This window comes from Dermacentor silvarum, chromosome 8, assembly GCF_013339745.2.
Source record: "Dermacentor silvarum isolate Dsil-2018 chromosome 8, BIME_Dsil_1.4, whole genome shotgun sequence".
Lineage (NCBI taxonomy): Eukaryota > Metazoa > Arthropoda > Arachnida > Ixodida > Ixodidae > Dermacentor > Dermacentor silvarum.
Window position 1 is genome coordinate 4263849 of NC_051161.1, and position 26416 is coordinate 4290264.

The 26416-nt window shown below is 50.3% G+C and overlaps 1 protein-coding gene across 5 annotated transcripts in view; it reads left to right on the top strand.

Annotated features, from left to right (window-relative positions):
* The window catches only part of LOC119460525 (activating signal cointegrator 1 complex subunit 3), a 418279-nt gene that overhangs the window by 368638 nt on the left and 23225 nt on the right, over nt 1–26416 (top strand). For all 5 annotated transcript variants that reach the window (XM_049655120.1, XM_049655118.1, XM_049655119.1 and 2 more), the window contains 4 exons: nt 3064–3215; nt 4462–4570; nt 12884–12992; nt 15166–15419. In XM_049655120.1, coding sequence (XP_049511077.1) covers nt 3064–3215; nt 4462–4570; nt 12884–12992; nt 15166–15419 — 624 coding nt within the window. The remainder of the gene's footprint in view (nt 1–3063; nt 3216–4461; nt 4571–12883; nt 12993–15165; nt 15420–26416) is intronic.

Below are 26416 nucleotides of genomic sequence, written 5' to 3' on the forward strand. Positions count from 1 at the left end.
CTGGCGACAGGCATTTCCATTGCCTGGGGTGGCTCGATCATAGTCCGGGGCTGCAATGCAGACGATGTACAGGTGACGGCTAACCAGGGGTGACTCCGCTCACGCTGCGTGCACTCAGAACGCACTCAACAAACACTGAAGTAGTACAAGGGAGAGGAATTCTGCATGCGCTTCGCCCACTTGCTACGATGTTCAAATTCGGCTAGCGAAAGATCAGGCGGCTACTCAGATGCTAAGTTCACATGCACAAAGCTCGCTTTCTTGAGTCGAACAAGTAATTTCAATTTGTGCGAGGCTAACTGGAATGAGGGAAGCAAAGTGCGGCACCTCAACGCCACGGTCCACCAGGTTGTGTCCCTCCATGTGTGACAGGCAGCTTCGTAAAGCCTTAGGCCTAATCAGTTGCTACCCGGACAACAACTGGCATTCAAAACAACACCCAAAATAGGTGCAAAACAGGCAGCCGCGAGAAGGCATCAGTGCTGTGTGGTGGTCCTACGTGCTCGGTGCACACAGCATTCCAGTTGACGGCGCCCACCGTCCCGTATGGTGTCGGAGCTCCCAGCGCCGTACCTCTATACCTGACAGCCCAGAGCAGCACCCGTGGCTCGTGGCCACCCGGCTCCCAGAGCCATGATTTCCAGAGTCAAAGAGATAGAAGGAGCTATTTACATAAGAAACTCTGACCACCAACTAGGCTTTCGTACTCACTTGCATCAGGCCTGCCAATGCTTCACGGGCACTAAGCCTCGCTCTCCCAGGATGCAGACCATGTGGTTCTCGTACCGACGAATATTCTTCAAAAACACTTGTGAAAAGGCTTAGCATGTTCTTCTGAATAACTTCTTCTTGGGCGAGTTGGTGTTTACTGAACATGATGCTTAGTAACGCAAAACTCGAAATAAAATACAACAGTGAGAGGCAAGAGGAAAGGAAAGCATGTTGATAAGTTCTAACACGCTACAGAAACCATCGCCTAGCTCAAGGAAGCACACCGCAAATGCCTAGTGATCAAAATCCACACTAGGCCTATGCTTCGGTTCAAACAATGGTTGTCACGAACCAAGCAAAACTGTCGAAACTATCATCCAATGCTCTAGAGCCCCATGTTGGGCGCCAGATGTGGGTCCCTTGGGACAAAGGAACAATTCTAGTAGTGCAAATAGTCAAAAGGGCATTTATTGCATCTTTCATGCACTAATGCATGCTAGCCGAAGTACTACGCATAGAACATTCACAAGGGGCGCGCGACAAATAAAGGAAGTCCGACTCACCACGACCGGATAGCCAGCGAATATGTTCGCCCCATGCTGGACACTAACGCCTAATCATTCGCGTGTGTGGTCACGCAAACGGTGGCACGTTCAAACGATCGTGTTTGTTCATTCCAGTGTCCTGCTCCTAAGCCTTTCATTGAATGGTCCCATGAACGGTGGCCGAGTGCATAAAACGGCCGCACTGCTTGCTAACCCCATGCCCAACAGGAAGAGCCTATTCCCTTTTGCGCCCAAGTATTCCTTATTCCCTTTTGCGCCCAAGTAACCCTGCTATTAGGTGGTGCTAGCAGCGCAACACTCGTGGCATCTCTCATGTTAATCTGCAACTACACTGCCCTCCGCCAGCGCTCAGCTACGCAGAGAAGCCAGATAACAGGAGACACGAGAGCTATGTGGGGAAAACCACATCAGGGGACGCTTGAAAGTCGAGTGTCCCCACACAAGGAGTAGTCTCCTGTGAATAAACAGTTGGTAGTAGTTCTCATGTTTGTTGTTCTTTTTTTGTTTGTGTCTGTTACCACAGTCGGGCACCATAGTCAGATTGCAGGAGAGTGGATAACCGGGCCATTTGGCATAGATTCATGGTTGTTTGGAAGCACAAACACATCAGGAAGAAGAACGAGGCACAGCAGTTCACAGCAGTTCCAATCTGCGCTTATGTTTCGTTCTTCTTCGTTGGGTGTACTTGTGCTTCCAATCAACCATGAAGATAGATTGTTGACACTTTTCAGTGCAAACATGGTCAGGATGCTCTGTGGTTCGGCATTTCTTGCATGCAATACAATACCACAGTATCTAGTTGTGCCTGCAACTGCACTAGACTGCTGCAACGCCAAAATGCAACACTGCAAGGACCGAATCCTATGAAATTTTTAAAACGAAGCTTCCTTAGCGAACCCTCCCGTACTTTCTCACCATGGCTGCTGCTGCAGTCTTGCCGAATAGGCACGTATTTCATGTCATATAACATGTGTGTGAAAGCAGTTCTGCATGGCAGTTTCCATTAGGCCATGGACGCATGAATGAAATGGTGAAAGTAATAGTCTACCTTACCCCTGCCCTTCCCATTATACTTCTTTCAACTTACATCTCTCCTCACCATTCTTCCCTCGACAAACATCACCTTCATGCTCGTGATATCACTGTGTTTTGTGTCACAATGTGCATTCACTTGAACTGCAGTTTCCATTTGAGCTTAGATTGTGAATGCTTTAGCGCATAAACATTTTATCACAATGAAGTAGATACCGATATGTAGCATAAACACAAACATTGCATCAGATTATACATTGCACAAATATCAATTAAGACATTCATGTGCATGGCATTCAGTTTTATAGCATTTAAGTAACTGCTTCACATAGATTTCAAAATGTGCGATGGACCTGCATAATTTTAACGACTGACTATATTTCATTCATTTGAAAGCATAAACATCTCAGTGACAGAAAAATTGTCACACAAATATTTTCGCATCTCTTTTAAGGCATTGTACAAAATATCACTTCTAGTGTTTGGTTGTTTACAGCATCACGTGATGTCACTACCAGTGCTCCAGGCTGCCCAGCATTTCAGTGTACGTCTGCACTAGTGTGTCGCTGTTTCACGCTGCAGTTGATATGACTGCTTAAGTAACCACCTGCTGTGTAATGGAGCAGTGGAAATCATCAAGTTACAGCATTGTTTACGATGGGCAACCATAAATGAAGTGCATTTTAGAAGCGTAAAATGGGAAAACTAATTATTATAATTTCCCAGCCCAGTGTGCCCATTTTGCTCATTTCAGGCCATCATTGACATAGTGGCCAACCAGGGATGGCTGAGTCCGGCTCTGTCTGGCATTGTGGTCCTCCAGATGATCATCCAGGCTCGGTGGCACACTGACAACACGCTGCTCACCCTGCCACTCGTTGACAACTCTGTACTTGAAGACTTTGCGTGAGTCCCTGCTGCACCATGTCACGAGGGTCCCTGTTATACATCTGCTGCGCAGACGACACGTTTCTTGCGAAAGTCTTATGTTGTAAGATGCAAAGCTTAGGCAAGTGGTCACTTACAGTATTCAGGTGATGACAGGGATGGCTCTTGAAATTATTTCTTTTATACCTGAGATCATTTAGGCACAACCAGTACCTTTCAAGATCAGGGCATGCAACATCAGAGGAGCTACATCATAAGAATTACATTTGATTCAAATTTATTCTCGTCTCTAGCCTTCCTTCACAATGGATATTCCGAGTATCTCTGCCTGTGGGGCCTCAAGTCACACCTTCTTGGACAACGTTAATAGAGTCAAATCAGTTTCACAGCTCTACTGAAAACATGGGCTCTGTGGCGGTCGCAAGCACTAACGGCGCTGCGATAGAGTCGCGCTACCGGCAGCGTTTCCGGTTGCGTGCCTTTGCTGCGGCTGCGTCCAATGTGGTTGTTACAGTGCTGCACATTTGTTGCAACCTGCAGAAGTTCGTTCGGAGGTTTGAGTGCTCGCGCTGGTCTGCTGAGGTGTGAAGCCTGGCTTCTGTCGAGCATGCGATATGCCGACTTATTTTGCACCAGGTTGAACAAGCGGCTACAAGTCGTGAGCTAAGCGCTATTTTTAATGCGTAAACATTCTTTGGCGAGTACCACAGGTCCGTGAAGCAAAAAGTGTAATGCATTGTATCTGCACAAAAATGCGCAATTTGCAAACTTAAAATGTTTAGTGCATAGTGCCGTCAGTAGTGTGATACTCTTTTAGTAGGCGATAATCCTAACGCGCCGCCATTCCCTGCTGCAGGCGGCGCAATGTGAGAATCACATTTCGCTTCGGCACCATCCAGCTTCACCCACCAGCTGTATTTCATTTTGGTTTCTTGTTGCCGTCTTTAAACACTGCACAATAGGAAAATAAGAAAACATACGTGTCTCGGGCTGCCAGCCCAGCCCCACCTGCTCGACGTGTGTCGGTATCTCCTGCCTTGTGCGCAATTATTTGCGCAACGCTTCGCATTACGTAGATGTCAACTGCAGTTGAGTCTGTCCAATTTTTTTGTACTTCAGATTGTACGTTTTCTCGGTTTTTCTAAGTTTTTTTTTTTTTTTTTTGTCTGAATTGTATGAACGAATTCTATTGTACTCTGTTGCTTCATCTAGCAATCCACTGTATCAACGTTGTTCGCAAAAAGGTTTGACTTACCCCTGCCAGGTCCATCTCGGTCAACTCTCTGCCAGAGGCCGTGCATCTGGTGGCCAGGTCACCAGAAGTCTTGGAAAAAGCCCTGCAGGAAAGGCTCAAAGAACGAGGATTACAACAGGTGGGTTACTTGTCCCTGGGGCAGTAGCAGTGGCGTAGCCAGAAATTTTGTTCGGGGGGGGCTCAGGTTGCGTGTGGCCTCCTCCTTATAGAAATTGTCGAGGGATCAAATGCATGAATAATAACTGCATTGTCAATACCATTGTATATTAGATGCTGCAAACGAATTATTGAACGCTATGCAATGTCAAGTAAAATATGTATTTTTTCATAAAAGAATATATTGTCTGCCCCAAAAATTGTGGCAGAAATAACTGATGTCAATGCTACCGCGTTTTTTTTTTTTTTCTATTTAATAAGTAAAGAAAATATCACACGAACTTTAGATCGAACTATATCAGTTCGAAACCAGCAAAGCAGTGCACGCAGATGATATGAAAAACGTAAAGGCCATGAAATGAATAAGTTAAGGACACATATTTTGATGAATCTTTGTGGTTCAAGAACCTTGTTTACATTTTTGTACATATGCAACGACCATAAAAAAACCTCAATGACGCTGTCCCTCGTTGCAATAGATTGCACAGGAGCAGCTGTAACCGGTCGTGTATTGTAATTACACCGACTTTGTAATCGCAATTGTGAGTATAAATAAAAAGTAGGAGTTCTGCAATATATACATTAGAAATGCGAAGATAAAATGGAATATACAAATGCAAAGATACATCTTGCTAAAGGGCAAGAAAGAGTCGCTGGAAACAAAGTTCTCTGCTTGTATACACAAAACCTGGCAACAAGATATTTAAAAATATGCGTAAGTCTATAATAAATCTACGTATTTAAGCAAACGTCACTGTATATAATGCGTCAAACAAGACAAATAAACATGTTGCGCAGTCACATATAGTAAACCTTGCGCACAGAAAGACAGATGATCCAGGCAAGAACAAAACTATGATCGCAGAAATCGTGATATGTACTCGGGCCATGCGGCGGTCGCGATAGCGCCATATGGGTAGAATAATACAGGAATAATGCAGAAATCAGTATGGAAATGTGTTTTAACTGCCTGCACAACGCTAAGAATTATTCTGCACCCACAATCAAAGAAGGGTATTGCTTCGTTTCAAAAAAGAAATAAAAGCAGGTAGCTAAAAAGGAAAGAAAAGGACAAACGAAAGCCACAGATGATGCGGCAAGTTGAACTACCCAATATCCGAGCGCGTTTTTGGCAAACGCCGCGTGGGCCGGGCTTTCAATGAGGAAGGTTGGTCAAAATTGGTTATTGATGTCCTCGTAATTTTCGTATTCGCATGATAATTTTGATCATGATGCTAACTGCTAGAATAAACGGCGCAACTTTCTGTGGTGTTAAAAGCTATGAACAGCCATAGGTTTTCATAATTAAGAGCTTATTGACCTGAAGGAACAGAGCTTTTTACTTGCATTGATGTTGGCTGCTTCACTATCTAAAGGACAAACTTCTCTCGGCGGAGAAGTTGAGCGAAGCGGTCAATAACTTCGGACACGTTGATGCCGACGTCTCTGTGGGTGTATAGAAGCGCCAGCCTAACCACGCGTTCCACAGACATTGTAGAGTGCAAGTAGTTTTTTTAGTAAACTCTTGTTAAAAAATATTCTTTCTGCGCTGGCAGGCGTCACTGGAAGGGTGACTAGAATCTGCAGCAGTATTTACACATTTACATAGAACCTGCAGTCGCAATGAGAGATGGGCATCTATTCCGGTGCTAAAACCTAAAACACTCCCTCGATGTCATTGGCATACTTGTTTAGGTACCTTGCACAAACAGTACCCTGTTAGATTCCAGCGATGTCCGTCATTTCGTCAGGAAGTATGGAGAAGCAGCCTGCTTTTGCATCTAGGCTTTCTTTGATAATTTCACCACAAATTTGTATAATTTGGTTTTGTGCATCTGGGCTTAAATACGAGGCCTTACTGGGGCAACTTTCCAAATTGTGTTTTTTTTTTGGATATGTATCTCCACAATCAGCTCGCATGCGAAGAAGCGCTGCATTTTCAGCGGGGGCTATGCTTAAATCCATAGGGCCACTGTCCCTGTGACCACGGAGAGCCAGACCTTGTCGCCCGCAAAAAAAAAAACTAAAAAATCCTCAATAATAGGCCGTTTACTTTCTTCAGTTTTCTCATATTTTACTTTGCCTGCCCTGGTCCAGCTGATCGATCACATTGGGCACGTTTCCTGAAAATGTTTGGAGAAAATTATCAGCTGCTAGCTGACAGTCACGGTGATAGCTAGTATTTTTGTGTGTGTGGAAGATTGCGAACGCGTGCTTCAATTTCTGGAATCGCTTGGACACGAGGGCTCCAGTGCACGCATGTAGGCCCAAGTTTATAAGAACATTAACCACATAAAGTTCCAGAATTGAAAATCTCTTAAAGCACGCCTTTGGAAATGTCAGTGCACCTTTCGAATCAAAAGTTTATGAGAACTTTATACCCATAACGTTTGTAATTGAAATCCATGCGCTCCGTAGATTCCGCGGCCACTGCGAGATGCCGCAACGTGCCCGCTCGCTATCGAAAAGCCCTTGAAAGTTTGTGCTCGGATTAGGCTCCTTGCATTACGTGGCCCCAGCTGCAAAGGCGTTGTCACAAAATCCAGCCCGAGTTCGCAATGTTCGTGCCGAAATGTCTTTTCGAGCATGAAAAAGACATTGTAGACAAAATCCAGAATGATTCCCAGCGTCGGTGGTAGTTTTGGTCGGCGGTGCATGCCAGCACAAGAAAATTTCGGGGGGGGGGGGGGGCTGGAGCCCCATCAGCCATCCCCCCCCCCCCCCCTGGCTACGCGCCTGGGCAGTAGCCATGGGTGCTTGCTTCTATGCATGCTTCTATTGTCCTGCTTTGAAGTTCACATTGTGTGGCAATGGGTAGTGGTTAAGGACGGTGATATTTTGAAACGCACTGTGGTCCCCGCACGGATTCCAGTCACTTGGAGTCTTCTTGGGCACCATGTGCAATGGTGACACACACACATGGGCTTAAAGATGGACACGCGATGCTAATTTCGAGCATTTGTTCAAATTTCCGTCGTGCAATTTTGAACCAGTCAGCCGTTTCGCAGCGCAGGCGAGCATGCGTAGGAGGCCTAGTAGTGACTATATGGCGAGTGACGTCATTCTTCAGAGGAAGGAGGAAGTTAGACGGCCATAATAGTTCAGGAAAATCGGCCAGAAGCTGGTTGTAGATAGTACAGTGGAATCTCGATGATACGAATCTCACGGGGTCACGAAAAATATTCGTATTAGCCGAAATTCGTATCATCGAAACGCAAATAAAACTAGCTAATTTAAAGAGTCAGATGTGAACTCACTCAGGCACACGCACATAAAAAGCATTTACAGTATAGACCACTTATAACGTAACCGTTTATAGTGCAGAACTGGCTACAACGCAGCCTTTTCCATCTCCCATTTACCCTCCCATAGAACTCCATGTATACGCATACCGCTTACAGTGCAGCCGCGTGAGACGAAATACTGGTTACAATACGGCTTCCGGGGGAAATCTTGCCGACAAGGGCGGTAACGGCACGCTTCTCAACGAGGTGCGCCCACCGATGGGAGAAGAGATCAACGAGGGCGATGCGGAGGACGAGCATGAGACGTGGAGCACGAGTCCAAGGGCGATAAAAATGTCGCCGCGCGCCGTATGTGTGAGTGAAGGGGCGCGGGGGACGCGCGCCTTCACGCAGAGCGACCGCACAGCGGAGAGCAGACGCGACCATCGCGCGAAAGGCCGTGGGGGTATGGAAGGGGGGAGGGGGGGGCGCGACGCTGTGCTGCGGTACCAAATGCGTATCTTGCAACCGGGCACAAGGATAACTGGCAACGCAATCTCCCACGCGAAAGAAGCAAAGCGGGAAGGCAGCGCGGGAGGGGGGGAGGGAGTGGGGGGGGCTTCTACTTTGCCAATGCGTTCTTGTACTCTGCGCCTGTGCTGGCTGTCGGTGCTGTCGCGCGCACTGTATCTTGCAAGCGATCTCCACACGGCTGTGACCTTTGTGTGCGCTGTGCTTTGCCGCTCAGTTTCCTTTGAAGCGATAGACCGCACGAACCTTCGCTCGCTGCGGCGGCCGTGCTTCCCCACGCCTGTGTAGGGAAAAGCAGCAAAGCGCCACCACTTCAAACTCTTCGCACCCAGTCGCGGCCTCCGCGCTGTCCGACGCCGTGTCCGCGCCCCCGCACCAAAATAGAAAGGGAGAAAGTGCGTGACTGCGCGCTGTTCTCTTTCGCGGCCATCGGTGGGGCCGCGTTTATTCGTATCAACCAACGCGGCTCGAAAATCGATTCGTAACGACCGTTCTCTATCACGTTGCAAAGTAATGGGGCTCGGCCGGGACCACAGAAAAATTCGTATCATCCGGAAATTCGTATTAGCCGTGATCGGTATCATCGAGATTCCACTGTACATGGAAATGGGGTTGACCAGCAAGCGAAGATGGCAAAAATATGCTTTGGACGACGAGGTGGATCGTGGCATCAATGAGGCGCTTGCACTGCATGTCAACAATAAGACTGTACTGTGGCAGGAAGTCAGCACCCAAGATGGGGTAGGCGACATCGGCATTCTGGAAAACCAGTTGGAAAATTCTCTTCATACCCAGGTTTGGGGTGAGAGCATGCTCACCATAAGTCGCAATCGAGGTCTTGTTGGCAGCATGCAGAAGAGGGCTGAGGAAATGTGGTTTATGTGATGCAGCTCTTAATGGAAAGATGGTGACCTTAGCGCTCGTGTCAAAGAGAAAACAGAGCCCAGAGGTCTTGTTTATTAGGAAAAACAAGCGGGTTACCCCTGTGCTATTGCCACTCGCTGCTGCTAGTGGTGGGGCGGGCTATTTTCGTGGAAGGAGCATGGGGCTGTGCACTTGTGGGCGACCTCTCTGAAAGTGCGGTGATACTAGCACTGATCACATTGTGGCAAACGCGAGGAACACTGGTTCAAGGAAGAATGGCAGTCAGAGAAGGAGCGAACACTAGTGGTGCTGAGGACTGCTAGCTGAGCAGACAGCTGATTTCTTGGTGGAGCTTGTCACAAATACTCTGCACAGCAGATGAAACTAGGCGAAAGGATGGGTCGGTGGGCAATCGCAATGTATCCATAAAGCCATTGTTCTGGCAAGTGACTTCTGTGTTGGAGTCAGCGAGTTGAGCAAGCTGATCCATTGATAATCCAGTAATGGACACAAGCACCATGCGTTTTTTATGGGAGTCGGTGCAGGAACAGTTCGCAGGGATGGTCCTGGTCGAAAGTTGCTGCATTGTCTCCGAGAAGCTCTTGAAGGCTGCGAAGGAGTTGGGAAGGTTTGCGGTCACCAAGTCCTGCCGAGATAAGTTGTTGCAGTTGGCGCTGGTCACAAAGGGATGTGCGTTGCAAAAGCTCATAAGTCAGTGTGTCGTACAGGTTGGACTGGGGAGGCTTGAGGGTCAGGTCCTATAACTGTAGCGATCTCTGACAGTAGAGCAGAAAGAGCACAAACAAACTTTGTATCTGTGACAAAATCCTTGAAGCGGCGAACTGGCTGTTCCCCTAGGCCAGCGAGAGGTGTGGGCGGGAGGACCAGAACTTCAGCACTTGTAGGGCTGCCGAAGAAACCTCATGTGCTGGTTAATAAGCAGGTAGCTGGATCTCATCATCCTGGTCGGTGTTCATCGTCCGAAGGTCACGAATATTGTGGCGCTAGCTGAGGAACGAAGGAAGTTTGCCACAAATTAATTGTACTGAGGACGAGAAATAGCCAACATTTAGCTGCAGTAGTCTGCACTACATCGCTAGAGGATTGCACAGCTACCCATGTTCCATCTCCCTCTCAGAGTAGACCATCCCATACTTGTGCCCCGAGCCACTTTTCATGCCTTGCAGTCACAAGAAGAGGAGGCACTTCGTCGTCATTGTCGGAGGCTGGCACATCGTCTGCTGCACGTTGAATTCATAGCTGCTTCTAGCTACTACACTTCCCTTGTGTATGGAGCATGCAACGTGGTTTACCAAACACACTTTATCTGCAATTACCTTGCCTACAACGGCTTGCTTATATCCAGATTTGTAAACCCTCACAAGGGTACCTTCACCGGTGTGACTGCGCAACGCAGATTGGTGTTGAATAATATGCGAGGGTAAATAGTTACTGAGTAACTCTACAGCAGGTACCTTTTTCATCATAGTTTTAACATTCACCACTATGGCATTAAATTCCAGAAGATTTTACATGCCTGTGCTTATGCCTAATAATGCACTCACTTCCATATGCTATGATCGTGTTTAGACCGAGCGGGCCTCTTAGCTAGATTTGCATGTTAGCAGCACACAATGATACTACAGTGCAGTTCAATTATAATGATACCATATATAACGACATATCTGTTATAACGATGAGTCAACTCAAGAGTATCAACTTATGCATTAGGGCTATGAGAAAAAAAAAATATATATATATATACATACAGTGTAGACCGCTTATAATGTAAGTCGCCGGAGTCGCGAATATCCGCACTATAAGCAAAGCAACAATTTTCAAGGGCCGCACATATGCAAAACATGTGCACCGAGCCGCCACGCGTATGCGACAGTCGAGGAATGCGGCTAGAACGTTTGCATTCAATGTACAGTCAAATCTCGTTAATTCGAACCAAATCACGCGGCGGCGCCTCCGACCGGCATTGCTCCGGCACCGCCATAGAGTAAAAGCTTAGGAGAGACCCCTCAATGTCGCGCGCAAACAAAACAAAAAAAAGAAAAAAAAACGCGTCGGAAATTTCACCCTCTCTCAAATGGCAAGGCCGCCGATTCTGCGTTGCGCCAAAACATGCGTGTACGTGCCGACGTCTCAGCCACGCTACCGTAGCCACGCGTAGAAAATGGCAGTGAACCCTTCTTTCTCCTTTATGCTTCCTCTACTTTCTAGTCATGTGTTGACCTTGCACGCTGCGGCTATGGCGAAGCGGGAAGCAGCGGCGCTGTCCCAGGCAGGCCAACGAAACTGCCCACACCGGCAAACGCCCGCTTTCCTATAACGGCAGAAAACGAAACTTAGGGGTGCTGGCGCTGGGCCGGCCTGCGGGCGCGCACGGTGACAGTCGAAAGTGAGGGAGATACAAGGAAGGGCGAAAGGAGCCACCGAAGCGGCGGAGTTGCCGAGGCGAAATCCGCTTCCCTGTCGCTCTCCTCCCTCACATTCCACGGTCTCCGCGTGCGCCCTTCGCCGTGCTGTGCCGGCACCGCCCGCTCCCTGAAGTTTTGTTTACTGCCGTTATCGTGAAGCGCGCGTTGGCAGTTTCGTGGCCCTCGCTCGCTATGCGTGCCATGATATTTCACGACTCGCACTCAAGATTCTGGTTTCAGCCTCACTGGCTGTTCGTTTGCACCACGTGCCCTTCTCCTCCACTTTGTCTCTCTTTCTTCCTCGAGCACTCCTTGGGGCGCCCGCTTGAGGGGAGCGTTCGCCGTCTCCGTTGATTTCTTCCGTACTCCCAGGCAGCCGCACTGTAACCGGTATTTCGTTTCCCGCAACTGCACTGTAAGCGATACGTGTATACATGGAGTGCTATGGGAAAATTAACGGGAGTCTGAAAAGACTGCACTATATCCGGTCCTGCACTATAAGCAGTTACGTTATAAGTGGTCTATACTGTATATATAACGATGTTTTATGCACCACATATCAAATATAACGATAAAAATTTTGCCTTCTGGACGGCTTATTCCATGCAGATAAATCGGTGACGTTTGCGTTGCTAAGTTCGCCTTTAACGATGCCGAGAGGGGCGAAAAGTTTGTCTACACGAGTTCATATCTGCCATGCAGGGCGTCCTGCCCTCGTGCCGCTTGTGAAAGCCACAAAGAGCATCATGAGTTGGCACGGCGCACCACAAGATGGCGCGAGCCGCTTCACATCTACGTCGCCTGCGATTGTGCTTCACACATCCAGAGAAGAGAAAGAGAGTATAAAAGAAATTTTCTACACTCACAGCAAGTGCAGAACTGCGCCACGGAAACAGCCCCGAAGAAAATGGTGCCAACGAGTAGAAGATGGTGCAGATAAAGTGCAAAGCTGTGTCGCTTGAGACGACGCTGCAAATTTTGCTAGACTCGAAAAGAAGTATGAGCTCGCACAGGAGTGCCGCAATCATGGCGGCTGCATCCACGGTCTTACCGATCAATGGAAAACTGGTTGTCAGCAAATTTTCATAGGCTGGTTCAAAGAACCTTTATTATTCCTGGTATAAGATTGCCCATCTATGCCTTTAGGCAACATGAAGGTTCCTGGCACAGATGCTTGGAAGCTGTTCACCATGACAGTGAATTTACCCGGCTGCATTTTTCTGTTCACAGGTGATGGACACCCTCAGGCAGCTTCCCAGTCAGAGTGTCAGGATCTGCATCCAAGGGTTATCCACTGCAACTACAAAAGAGTGGACGCACGTCAAGCTGGAACCTCTCCGTACGTAAATGTGCAAGGACATTTTGAAACCTTCTTTAATGCTCCACTCACACTGTCACAGTGTAGCTTGCACTGGTGTAGTCTGGGTTCTGTGTAAGCTTCTGATGCTAGTTGCTAAGGCATAAACTGCGAAGTGCTCCCAGCCCTGGATGTGGCACAACATGGGCAAACAGGCAGTGCCCAAAACATTTACTGCAAGCCAGTGGATGCAGGCGGAGCAGGGCTGGCAGGGGTCCAAGGTGCTTTCCTGGATCACATGGCAATCAATTCCATTTAAGAACAGCAAATAGGAGCAGAGGGGTTTACCTGTGCTCCTAACCGTCATTTCTCCCAGCACTTCTCCTAGTCTGCTTGGTCCAGTCAACATGTGAGTGTCCAGCCACTTGCATTTCACAAGGCGGTTGCACCAGGCATCTGCCCTTCTTGCATTTTTCTGTATCATGTATTTCATGCAGGATTCTATAGTTACCACACTGTTAACCATAAACGGAAACTTTTTCACCTTGGCACTTTTGTGAGGGGGGGAGACTTTGGAAAAGTAGCTTTAACTATTTTATCATAGTAAAGGGGGTAAAAAAAAACTGCAAATGTAAATCTATGCGATGAGATGTTTCCACACCTCGCACATTCTATAACACATATTCCACTTTCTTATTCACTCAGAGATTCTTAATGGCTTTTGGAATTCTCATCCTTCAACTGTCTGTTTGCTCTTTTAGAGCGGCTTGTACACTGTCTGTGGCAGTTTTTCAGATGTAGTGCGTTTCCTATGTGTCCAATTTCATCTTGCATGTTTGCCATAATGAAAGCAAGATCAGACATCTTGGAATGTTTCGCCACACTGAATGGTGCTTCGTCACGTTCGACTGAGGATGGTAGCACGTTGTCTTCACCTGCCGGACACCCATCACTGCGCACGTATCTCCGAAGATTTTCGACGTGAAATACGATGCATTATCGGTGATCAGCCACTTTGGGAATCCATAGCGGCAGAAGGTCTCCGATAGCTTTTTCAGGACCTCCTTCGTTGCTGCTGCTTGTTGCGGGTAGAGTTCAGCGATTCCACTGAAGTGACAAGTGATGACTAGCACAAATTTGTGCCCTCTCTTACTGCGCGGCAGCGACCCGATCAAATCGCACGCCACAAGTCCCCATTGCTTTGTGCTCACAATTGGTTGCAGCAAGCCGAACGCTTCCCAGCCTCTCGGCTTTTTTGCTTGGCAGACGTTGCAGGTGTGCACGTATTTACATATATCACGCTTCACTCCAGGCCAAGTTGCCATACCGACACAGTTTCTTCCATGTCTTTGGTGTGCTCCCGTGGCCATCTATGTTGTGGTAATGCTGCAATGCCGCTCGTCTGAGCTGGCGCAGGATGACGGCTTTGAATCTCTCATTTTAGTCTTCTTTGCCTGGCACGTATTTCAGCAAAACTCCGTCCGCATCAAGCAGACGGAGTTTCCAGCTCACCCTCAGCTGCCCTAGAGTCCGCGCCCACCGTCGTACCGGCGGTTTCCGGGCGCTCTCCGACTCCTCTCTCTGGGTCCGTCTCTTCCCTGAGGCTGGCAACCAGGTTTTGACAGTGAGCGTCGTCCTTTTGAGCCCTGATGAGTTTATCTCTACTGAACGTAATCTCGAGGGGCAGTTTCACCCCAACGAGATGCACGGGCTCTTGGTTTTGTGCTGGCAGGTTTTGTGCCGGCGGGGCGGGACCGCTCTCACCGCGGGGACACCAGGGAGAAGGAAAAGCCTCGCCGGCACAAAACCAAGAGCACATGCATCTCGCTCGTCTGTCCTAACCTTCCTCTGTTTTCATTCGCAGGTTATTCAGTGAGCAGTTGAACAGAACAATGTAAAAAGGGTCTCAAGGCTTTCGTAGGTGGTGGTGGCCTAGCCCAAAGTGCCCTCTTTATCTCATCTCAACAAGTTGAACAGATAGACAGACTGTACATTGTCGTCCAGTTTTTCCCACCCCTGCGCTCTTATAAGTCTGCCAGACACACAGCAAACTGAAATTTAATCACTTACTGCAATTTGTCTCTTCATGTACAGAATGAGAATAACGTTCTCCTTGAAGTGTGTTGATATAATGGGAACCATGGCCCCCTTTGTAATGGCTGCACTTTGTGCCTTTAGTGCACGTACGGAGAGATAAAGGGACTTGCTGCTGCAGGGGGTCCTGTGCCGGATGACCGGTGGCTGGCGGTTACTGGAGGCAGCGAGTACATGCTACAGGTGCAGGTTAGCCATCGAGACCAACGCCACTCGAGGAGGGGCAGGGGAGGAGGCACTGCTGCGCAGGCCCTGGCCCCCCACTACCCAAAGCCCAAGGATGAATCGTGGTTCCTGGTGCTGGGTGACCGGGAGCGCAAGGAGCTCATTGCCCTCAAGCGCACGGGCAGCATGCGGGCCACCTGCCGACATCACGTACGCTCTGCATTGGCCCTTCTTTTTGAGTGACACTAAATGATTTTGGACCTAAGTAGTGCTGCTTGGTTGGCCACTCACGTTTTACGTCTTGATGCACAGAATGAATTTGCTTGATATAGCTGTCTTACAGCTGTGTGTTTTTTAATTACCGTTACTTTTTTTTCCCCGAGAATCTTTTTCTGGTTCCAATTTATGTGGCTATGACAGGACCCAAATGTCATTTCAAGTTATCCATCAGTTCAAATTATGCAATTTAGGAATTTTCAGGATTCTACTGTATCTAGTAAGAACTAGAAAGAAGAAAGCAATCGTTTTTTGCATTGACTTCATCCTCTGTTTCACAGTTTGTTCCTATGTTAATAAACCAATAATTTTTATCAGCCTGGGTGTGACCTTGTGTATTCAAAAGCATTGTTATTGTATTAACCCTTTAAGAGACCAATTAGTTGTGTTGATTGAAAACTTACTTTCATCACATTTCTTACATCTTAAGAATCATAAAAAGCTTACAGCTGCAGAATAGATTAGGAGTTTTTAGTTCTTTAGCGAGTTTTGTCAGGTTTACAGAATGTGGACTCCATGCGAAAACTCACTGCAGGAACATCAGATATGCGAACATCAACTATTTCATGTTTACCAGGCTTGAAAAGTGCCTATCCAGCCACTCGAAAATTATGACTGGCACAACACATTGTGGAAATCAGTAAAAGAAGTGAACCCGCTACATTCAAGGACATACTCTGTGGGTTCTTGGTGTCTCACAGGAGACCAACCACCGCGGGTTCGACAGGGCTCGCTAAGCCCGTTGCCACCAGCACCACCCGCGCGCGAGCTCAGAGGCCGCAAGGGGATACCTAGCGACGCACGCAAAAACACAGTAAAGCCCTGAGTTGACGGAAACCGTTTACTGAAACCGTCGGCACCAGCACTGCACAAACGCCCACGCGGCGGGGAGCCAAAGGGGTCCCGCACCAGGGCGAAAATACAATAACAGGCGCCTATAGCACGTCGCGGCGAGAGCACAGGCTCAAGCTGGGACACGCCGCTAGGAAAAGTCCCGGCGGCTATGCTACTTGCTCTGGCGATAACCAATGGGTCAACTCGCGAGAGCACGGGCAATATCCTTCGGCTTAGGCTTTCGGCAAGTGCGGCTCGGCGGGGTACGACCTCGCGTGAGCACTAATGGCACCGCTCGTCGGCTTAGCGTCGGGAAAGGATCACACACAAAGTACGCGCTCCCCGCACGGGTAAAGGCACCGTGCGCGAGCTCCAGTCCTAGTCACAAAGGTGTCGGCGGACGAGAGGAAAGCATGAACGTACCGTGCGCTGGTCCCAGAGAGAAGTCCCGAGGCACGCTCCGCCGCTAGCAGCCGAAAACCCGGCCGCCTCGTGACGTCAGCGCCCCGCCCTCAGCGCAACTGCCGTGTGCGCAGCGCCACCGCGGGAACCGGTTACGCGGAGGACAGGGAAAACCGGGGGACGGAGAAAACCGGGGGACTGCAGAACAGGTGTTAGCCCGCGCAATGACGCCGGCGCAACCCTCAATCCCCACAACTCACACCAAGCAAAATACCCAACCATCCACATTCATACTCGTTTTACTAAAACAATTTGCCTGTGTAATTCAAACTTGCAGCACTATTTTAATCGTAAGCGTTTTAAGATTTACGGGACATGTTTTCAATACCCTTACTTTAATCAATGCTTTTGCTGTTGATACATTATCTTGGTATACACAATGTGTACAAACGTCTGAAAGGGTTAAAGCTGTTGTTAGAACGGGCTGTCAGTAAGGAGTGAATTCAGTTTTATGAAAAGCTACTGTACAAGTCACACTACAAAAATTGCAATCATTTATTTCATCATGTTGCTCCAAATCTGGTGTGTACGCTCTAAACTAATTTTTATTTTTTTCCCTCTTCTTAATCATTTGGGAGCCAGATGTTTTTCCAAAGTTCTCCAAGTTCAATTTCTATCCAAGTAAAATGCTAGCAGTGTTTCAATTTAAATGTTGTTTACTGGCAATATGCTTCTGAACTTTTTACACATTTTTTTTAAATCTGAAAAAAATAAAGCTAGGATTTATGCTAATTATATTAATTTGGATCACCAAAAAGTTCTCAAGTTCAGTTCAGGTTCATGCTTCTGTAAATTTTCTGATTCAGTTCAGGTTCAGCTCCGGAGCAAAAATATCACCCGCTCATATGGGTTCGTATCAGTTCGAAATTAAGCAGAATAATGATTCTTCGAAAAATGCGTTTTTTAGCCTCACGCATAAATTTATTTGAGCGTTAGATAGTTTATTTCATTATTTCCACTCTTACATGGCACGGATCGATGTCTCTCTGGTGTTTTTATAAAATATAATGCACAAAATTGAATACATTGTCCCAAGGTAACACAGGCATACTGTGATCTGTTTCCAAAGGCCACAGTGCCCAATGGGTGGGAAACACACTTAATTGCATTTAGTTGCACCTGTAAGCTGCCTTAATTACATCTGCTTGCACCTCGCCCGTTGAGGTTAAAGGTCTAGTGAGTGACTGATATATTTATATTTGGCGATCACCGAGGGCTGTGCGAGTGCTGTTGCCTTTAGAAGAACATTCTGTTCTGAACAGCCTGCATTCGAGTTCTAACGACACATTCATGCAAGTTCCGTTATTTCAGAGCGCCGAAACTAATATACTGCCACATGTTTTTTGTGTAAGTGAATTAAAACTTTCCTGTCTGCGCCTATTCCCATCGATAGCCTGCTGTCGATGGTTGCAAATTTGTATTTTACCGCTTTCCGAGCACTGTCAGACAGTTAGTGCCATTTATTGGGTTATTTAGGAACTATTTTGTCAGTTCTAGTTCTCGCTTTTATTTTTCCGCCACACGTGGGTTTTTAAATTGCCTCCAGAGAAGGGGCATGTTTGGCACAGTGAGCGCTTGTAGTTTCTGTGATGGCATCGCGTACCGCTCGTGCACAGAAATGTCGCATTTTTACTGATTCTAATGTATTTGCATGCGAGTTTGTGGACTATGGAGGCAGCACTGATGCAGAAGACAATTTCGGTTTGTCAGATTTCCAAACTGAGTTTCACTTTCTTCAATGAACCCTTTCAAAGCTGTCATGCGCTCATATAAAGATATCCTGCGTGTTCTAAAGGTCACAGTCCTTAACCGCAGAGTGTTAACATCCTTCGGTCAAGGTAATTTTCTGGCAGCCACGCAGGAAGTCGAGTTTCGCGCGGAAAGACGGCCGGGAGTCAACCTTGGCATTGCGCTAAGGCTAGTCACTAGAGTTAATGTTTTCTTTTATATCTCAAGAAGTTTTTACATAGAAAGATGATATTTGTTGTAACATTGCACAGTTCCTTTGTGTTGCAAATGTACCGGGTGCGCGAGGTATTTGAAGACACGGCTTTGAATTATCATCGACATTAACATTCTCTGTCATCCTCTGTCAGCTATCTAGCACATTTAGTCCAGGGTATTAGTCATCAATCTGACACTGGAAATGAAGCAGTACATTGGCCTTGTTGCTTTGCATGCTAACCACAGCGACTTGGAGACCGCCACCTTCTTGAATGTCGTGAAATGGGGTCCTATAACCCAAAGCTATTCCAAATATATAGTGAAACCCCGATTATACGACTTTGAGGGGACCATGCAGAACCGTCGTATAATCGAAAAAATAAGAATATCGGCAATGACGCTCAGTCTTACCCAAAAATGGGTACAGACTGCCTGAATTAGCCCGCGGCACAAACCTGCTCTGCTTTAAAGGAAGGTAGAATAATTTATTATAAAATTACCATATTTATTCAATTGTAACGAGAGTTTTGGGATTTTTTTTTTTCATAATTTTTCTTGCTTGAACTTGACCCTCACGTTACATAAAAAAACATCAAAATTGACCATTTTAAAACAAATGATCTACATCCTGCGATATTTAGCATTACGTTGGTAACCTGTAACTTTACGTTTCGATCCAATACATAGACAGGTCGACCGAAGTCGGAACTTGTTTTTGGTTGGAATCGACACTGTTTTCGCTGTGCTTGCGACGCATGGTTACGATGCTGCAATACCCTACGGCCTTTTGTGATTCAACTCCATTCATTCGCAACGTTTTGGCGACATAGCGCATTCGATATGACTTTCACTTCGAGGGACAAGCAATTTTGATGGCCGAAGAGCTGGGAAAGTCTGCCGCGGCTTGGTGCCTTGACATCAAGGAGTCTACGATTTGCGGATGGCGGGACCAGCGGTAGGCAGGCCCACGTAAAATTCGAGGCCAGTCGGGAAGGCTCTGTGCAGCATGAGGTGGCCTGGTACTGACTGCGAATGAAATGATTGTGTGGTGTTTTAAGAAGTACGTAAATCTTATTAAACAAGCTCGGCGGCACGGAAGATGACAATTCTCGGGCGATCACTTTTGGAGATAGTTTCGCTTGCGCTGTGGAGATGGGTTTGCAAAAGGCTTACCCTACGAGCGACGGTCAGGAAAGGGCACGACGCTCCTCCACTCCGTAACGCACAAAGGCGCTACGGCAGGGTTCATCGACTCACCGACATGGAGCAGAGAAGGCTCCAGAGTCAGATCGCCAACAAACACGGGTTTATTCACCCAAGATACAGCACAGTGCGACAGTCACGGTGCTTACGGGCCAAGGCTCACCGCAAGACCGATCGAGTACGCGCGCCCGCTGCGCTAGGGCTAACTGGGTAGCGGTCCACCAAGCGCGAGAACGAGGAGTCGCGACAACAAAGGTCTCATGTAACCACCTTGTTGCGGGCCTGTGAGCATCTGCCGCGGCGAGGAAGCGCTCAGCAGACAAGAGCTCGGGTGGAGAGGGTGCCCCGGGGCCGCCCCTCGGGAGACCAATCAGGGCGCTTCCCGGTGACGTTCTTGCGGGGCAAGTCCAATCCCGGGAGGGGGAGGGGGGGAGGGAAGAAGCACGGTTTGCGTGGGAAAGTAGGTCCGGCGCGCTAGCCATGTCCACCATGTTGCCGGGGTGGCGGCGGTTCCCGGAGATTGAGCTAAGCGCTACGCATGAGCTAGGGTACGAGGTGCGGGAAAGCACCTCGATCTCCACATTTGCCCCTCCTAAAGACCGCCTCCAAAGTTGGCTGACCGAGGCCAAGTGGCAAGGTTGACTCAGCCAAAGAGGGCTAAGCCAACGAGGCAAAGTCCAAGAGGGTGTCGTTGTGTTCACTTGATACGAAGCCAGAGGCTTGCCTTGGCTACCAAAGTTCTGCACACGAAGAAGGGCTCACTGCCAGGAGGAAGGGTCGGCAGCCCAGGAAGGATGGGGCGGGGCAGCACCATGGAACAGCCAGCAACGCTTGAGGTCCACCGGCCAGGAGCTGCCAGGAACACGCGCAGCGTGGCTGCCCTTTTGGCGCAGCCGCCACCACGGAGGTCACAGGGCCCTCTGGATTGCGCCCTAGCAGGAACAGCAGGCCGGGATGACCGGCAGCCAGGTCAGCAGCGAAAGCCTGAGTGACCATCCTCGGCCAGGGGTCAGCGCTTGATTGGGCGGACCAGCCGCGGTTAGCGGCAGCCTAGGCAGCAGGAGGCAAGGCTGGCACGATTTCATGGCCCCCCAGGCGGGAGTCAGTAATGATGGAAGGTCCAGGAGCAGCAGGCCTTGAGGTCGGCAACAGGTTGGCATGGTAGGACCAGGGACAGCTGGCTTCATGGTCAGCAAGACTGGTGGCACAGTGGAGCCAGGCACAGGGAGGAGACTTGATGCCACAAGAGAAAGGACAGGAAAGCCCCCCGGCATAGCCGGCGTGCCAAGAAAGTTGCCCGCCTGGCTGACTGCCCAAAAAGGGGCGTTTTCCAGGCTGAGGCTTGGGCAACACATAAGAGGGTATACCAGGCCACATGGACCTGTCACTGCTTCGATGTGCGTCCTCGCACCGTAGCTACATTTCTCCATTCACCGGCTTGGTAGAGAATAAAGTCCAGCTACCTGTTAGTGGGAGAAAGCTGACTAGGTGCGGCAGAAGGCAGGTGAGCACGAGAGGGTATATTAGGTCAAAAGGGCCTGTCACTGCTTCAACATGCGCCCTCGCACTGTAGCTGTGTCTCTACGTTCACCGGCGTGGTAGGTGCGTTTCCGCAGGTTGTACCGGTGGCGTGGCCTGGGGCCAGCCGTGTCACGGTTTGCCTGCCGTTCATTGACCTTCTCCCCCTCTCCCCAGTCGTTGCTACGGGCAACGAAAGGTTTGAGGTCCTAGACGTGAACTGGACCACTGACTGATTTCGCTTGGGAGTCAGCCAGCTTGTATACCAGAGGGGACATTTTTGTCTCCACTCGGTACAGGCCCAACCATTTGGCCGACAGGGAGGCAGTGATGCCTTTGGCGGTGGCGCTCAAGACATGGTTGCCTCTGAGGACGAAATCGTCGACACCGTAGTGCACGTCCCAATGTGACCAGTCGTATTGGGCTTTTTGTCCAGCTCGCGCTTTTGCCAGGTTGGAATGGGTCAGGTCAAGGGCCGCGTCCATCTGTGAGCGCAGTTCCGCCGCGTAGCTGGAAAGGCCGGCTTTCGTTGCGCACGCCCTGCTGCTGGGCTGCAGAACGCAGTCCATGGGGTTTGGCAGCTCTCTCCCGAAGTTGAGGAAAGCGGGCGTGTACCCGATCGAACGGTTCACCGTGGACCGCAAGGAGAAGCCTATCTCGTTAAGACAGACATCCCAATCCCTGTGTTGCTGGGCAAAGGCCGCGAGCAAGGGCTTGAGGTTCCGGTTAATCCGCTCTGTCGGGTTGGCCTGTGGGTGATACGTGGTTGTCTTGCGGTGCTTAATGCCAAAGGCAGTACACGCATCCACGAACACCTTGGCCGTGAAGTAGGACGCGTTGTCCGTTATCAGCTCCGCTGTAAAGGCGAAGCGGTTAAAGACCTCGGTCAACTTGTCACAGATTGCGCGTGCCGTTAACTTCCGAAGGGGAAAAAGTTCAACCCATTTCGTGAAGTGATCTGTGACAGCCCGGAGAAAAACGTAGCCTCGCTGGCTTCTGGGAAAGGGTCCCATAAAAACACAGGCCGCGACTTGCCAGGGTAGTTGGCTGTCGATTGGCTGCATGAGCCCGGGGGGCTTGCCCGCGCGAGGCTTCACACATAGGCACACGTGGCATGAGCAGGCGTAGTGAAGAGCGTCACGCTTCATGCCTGGCCAGTTAGCGGAGCGACACCACAACTTTTGGAAAGTCTTAAGGCTATTCGCATGTCCAGCCCCCCGCGAGTTCAGGGTGGCTTTCCCGAGACTGCGAGGTATCACCACCTTGAAAGACTCCTGGGGAGCCTCCTCAGATGGGATATAGCGCAGGAGAACTTTATCGGCGTTGTGGGGATGCGCGACTCTCACGCGTCCCCTTATGTTTTTTTCCCCCGCATGTCTCCTGTAGTCCGGCTTCTCCGCGTTGCTAAGCCCGCGGCGGTCGTGGTGGTTGCGGTGCATTGTGGGAGATGGCGCGAGTGTCGCGATGCTAACGCCGCCGAACCGCGGGGTGACTTGAGAGAGAAAGGTCGAGGGCGCTTTCTCTTTGGCTTGGGATCGGCGGCCAACACGCACAAACGCTTCGCGCGTGCGCCGGCCCGCTTGGCGAGACGTCTCGCATGGCTCGGAGCGGCGCACCGGTATGGACGAACACGGATCGTTCGAACGCGCCACCGTTCGCGTGACCGTACACATGAACGACTAGGCGATGGTGTCATAGCATGGGGCGAACATATTCACTCGCTATCCAGTCGCGGTGAGTCGGACTTCCTTGATTTGTCGCGCGCCCATGTGAATGTTCTATTGGTAGTAATTCGGCTAGCGTGTATTAGTGTATGAAAGGCGCAATAAATGCCCCTTTGCTTGTTTGCACCACTGTGTTGTCGTTCCTTTTTCCCAAGAGCATGTGTGAGACCCCACAGCGTCAAGCAGATATGTTTCCAACCTGCCCGCAGCAATACCAGCTGCATCGCACTCGGCGCCAACAGCAATACCAGCTGTCCAGTTGCGCCCGACGGCTTTGCCGCCCCGCTCCTCTTGGGAGCTCGGCTCTTTGAGCCTGTCAACGATTTCTATTTACAAAATGGATTGTTCTGCTTAAGCAGATACGGATCCCACGTGCCCGCCACAATACAAGCTGCGTGGCACTCGGCGCCAACAGCAATACCAGCTGTCCGTGTGCGCCCAACGGCTTTGCCACCCCACTCCTCTTGGGAGCTTGGCTCTTCGAGCCTGTCAATGATTTCTATTTACAAAACGGATCGCTCTGCTGAGCCTTTAGCAGCTGTTGCCTGCTGAAGACGATACCAGCGGGAGTAATGGGGTTCACCGGGTATATACGTCCTCTCCCGAGGCTGGCAATCTGGGGATTGCTTCGCCGCCGGGGGTCACGCCTTACGAGACATTGGAGACGCAGGCTCCAGTCTCTACTAAGTGCATGACGTTCACGCCTTTTGAGCCATTGGAGACTGAGGCTCCGGCTTCTACTTGGTGCGAATGCTCACCGGAGTGGCGGACCAAATAATTATCAGACGCCGAAACGTGGGCTCGCGACAAGGCGTCCGCCACCACGTTTGAACTCCCTTTTCGGTAGCACATAACAAGGTTGTACTGCTGCCATGTCAACGCCCTGCGCGCGAGGCGGCCCAATGGCTCGCACAAGCGCTTAAGCTGGATTGTACGTCTCCACGGTAAACGGCATTTTCGCTAATGCAAACTTCCTGAGAGCAAAATGGACCAACCGTCAGGTGGTCCGCTCAGTGCGCAACCAACCCAATGGGGCTAGTAAATGGCAAAGAGAAGAGCTGGGTTGCCGCTCCGACTGGCGCATGAGGCCTCACATTACCGGCAGACGGTTCGATGGCGGAGCGGGGTGGCTCATGCACGTCGAATATGTCGCTCGGATGCGCATGAGGCGAGCGGTAGTCTGAAAACGCGGTGACATTGTCGGCTGAGCGGGTGGCTCGCGCTCGACATTGCCTCCCGGCTGCGCTCGGGACAAGGAGAGGCCAGTGAGCGGTTTTGCACCAACAGCAAGGCAGGGAGGCTCAGCTTGGGCGCACGGGACACCGAACTGCACTCGGGACAAAGAGAGGCCAGCGAGCGAGCTCGTGCCTATGGCGGAGCGGGAAGACTTTACTGCGGCGTATTCGTCCAAGAAAGGTACACGGGACAAAGGTAGGCCAGCAAGCGTATGCGTGTGAGCATTTAAGCGGGGTGGCTCTGATGCGGCACTTTGGGCAGCGAGTGAGTTCTTGCCAGCACCTAAGCAGGGTGGCTCTGGTGCGACACCAGCCTGTGCTCGGGGCAGGGAAAGGCCCGCGAACGAACCGGCAGAGCGGTGTGGCCCTGGTACGGCACATGGCGCGCCGAACGACGCTCGGTACAAAGGGAGGCCGGCGAGCGTATTTGTGCCGGCATCTAAGTAGGGTGGCTCCGATGCGGCATATGGCGCGGCGAATGACGCTCGGGACAAAGTGAGGCCGGCAAGCGTATTTGTGCCGGCATCTAAGCACGGTGGCTCAGATGAGGCATATGGCGCGGCGAACGACACTCGGGACAAAATGAGGCCGGCGAGCGTATTTGTGCCGGCATCTAAGCACGGTGGCTTCGATGCAGCATATGGCGCGGCGAACGACGCTCGGGACAAAGTGAGGCCGGCGAGCGTATTTGTGCCGGCATCTAAGCAGGATGGCTCCGATGCGGCACATGGCACGGCGAACGACGCTCGGGACAAAGTGAGGCCGGCGAGCGTATTTGTGCCGGCATCTAAGCAGGGTGGCTCCGATGCGGCACATGGTGCGGCGAACGACGCTCAGGACAAAGTGAGGCCGGCGAGCGTATTTGTGCCGGCATCTAAGCACGGTGGCTCAGATGAGGCATATGGCGCGGCGAATGACACTCGGGACAAAATGAGGCCGGCGAGCGTATTTGTGCTGGCATCTAAGCACGGTGGCTTCGATGCAGCATATGGCACGGCGAACGACGCTCGGGACAAAGTGAGGCCGGCAAGCGTTTTTGTGCCGGCATCTAAGCACAGTGGCTCAGATGAGGCATATGGCGCGGTGAACGACACTCAGGACAAAATGAGGCCGGCGAGCGTATTTGTGCCAGCATCTAAGCACGGTGGCTTCGATGCAGCATATGGCGCGGCGAACGACGCTCGGGACAAAGTGAGGCCGGCGAGCGTATTTGTCCGGCGTCTAAGCAGGATGGCTCCGATGCGGCACATGGCGCGGCGAACAACGCTCGGGACAAAGTGAGGCCGGCGGGCGTATTTGTGCCAGCATCTAAGCAGGGTGGCTCCGATGCGGCACATGGTGCGGCGAACGACGCTCAGGACAAAGTGAGGCCGGCGAGCGTATGCGTGCGAGCGTCTAAGTGGGGTGCGCTCGGGACAAAGAGCGGCCAGCAAGCGGAGACAGCACGCCGGAGGGGCTAGTCGGCACCTGCTCCTCGCGTGTCACAAACAGTTGAGAAAACCCATAATTGGCGTAGCTATAGGACTAGCGTACACATCCGAGCGTCGACATCACCTGGGGCGCTCCAAGGAAGGGATCGCTCCCAGCGGCCGAAAGCAGAGGGTCGTGAAGGCGAACCTACCTCGTGCTGTTGGTGTCTGCTTCGAAGGACATTAAGTCTGTAGCCAGAGGGTCAAGCAGGAACGAGGGCCGTGAAGGGGCCTGTTCTGATGCCCTGACGAAACCACGTTGGGTGCCAGTTATGTGGAGATGGGTTTGGACAAGGCTTACCCTACGAGTGACGGTCATGAAAGGGCACGACGCTCCTCCACTCCGCACCGCACAAAGGCGCTACAGCAGGGTTCGTCGACTCTCCGACACGGTGCAGAGAAGGCTCCGGAGTCAGATCGCCAACAAACACCCAAGATACAGCACAGTGCGACAGTCACGGCACTTACGGGCCAAGGCTCACCGCAAGACCGATCGAGTACACACGCCCGCTGCGCTAAGGCTAAACTGGGTAGCGGTCCTC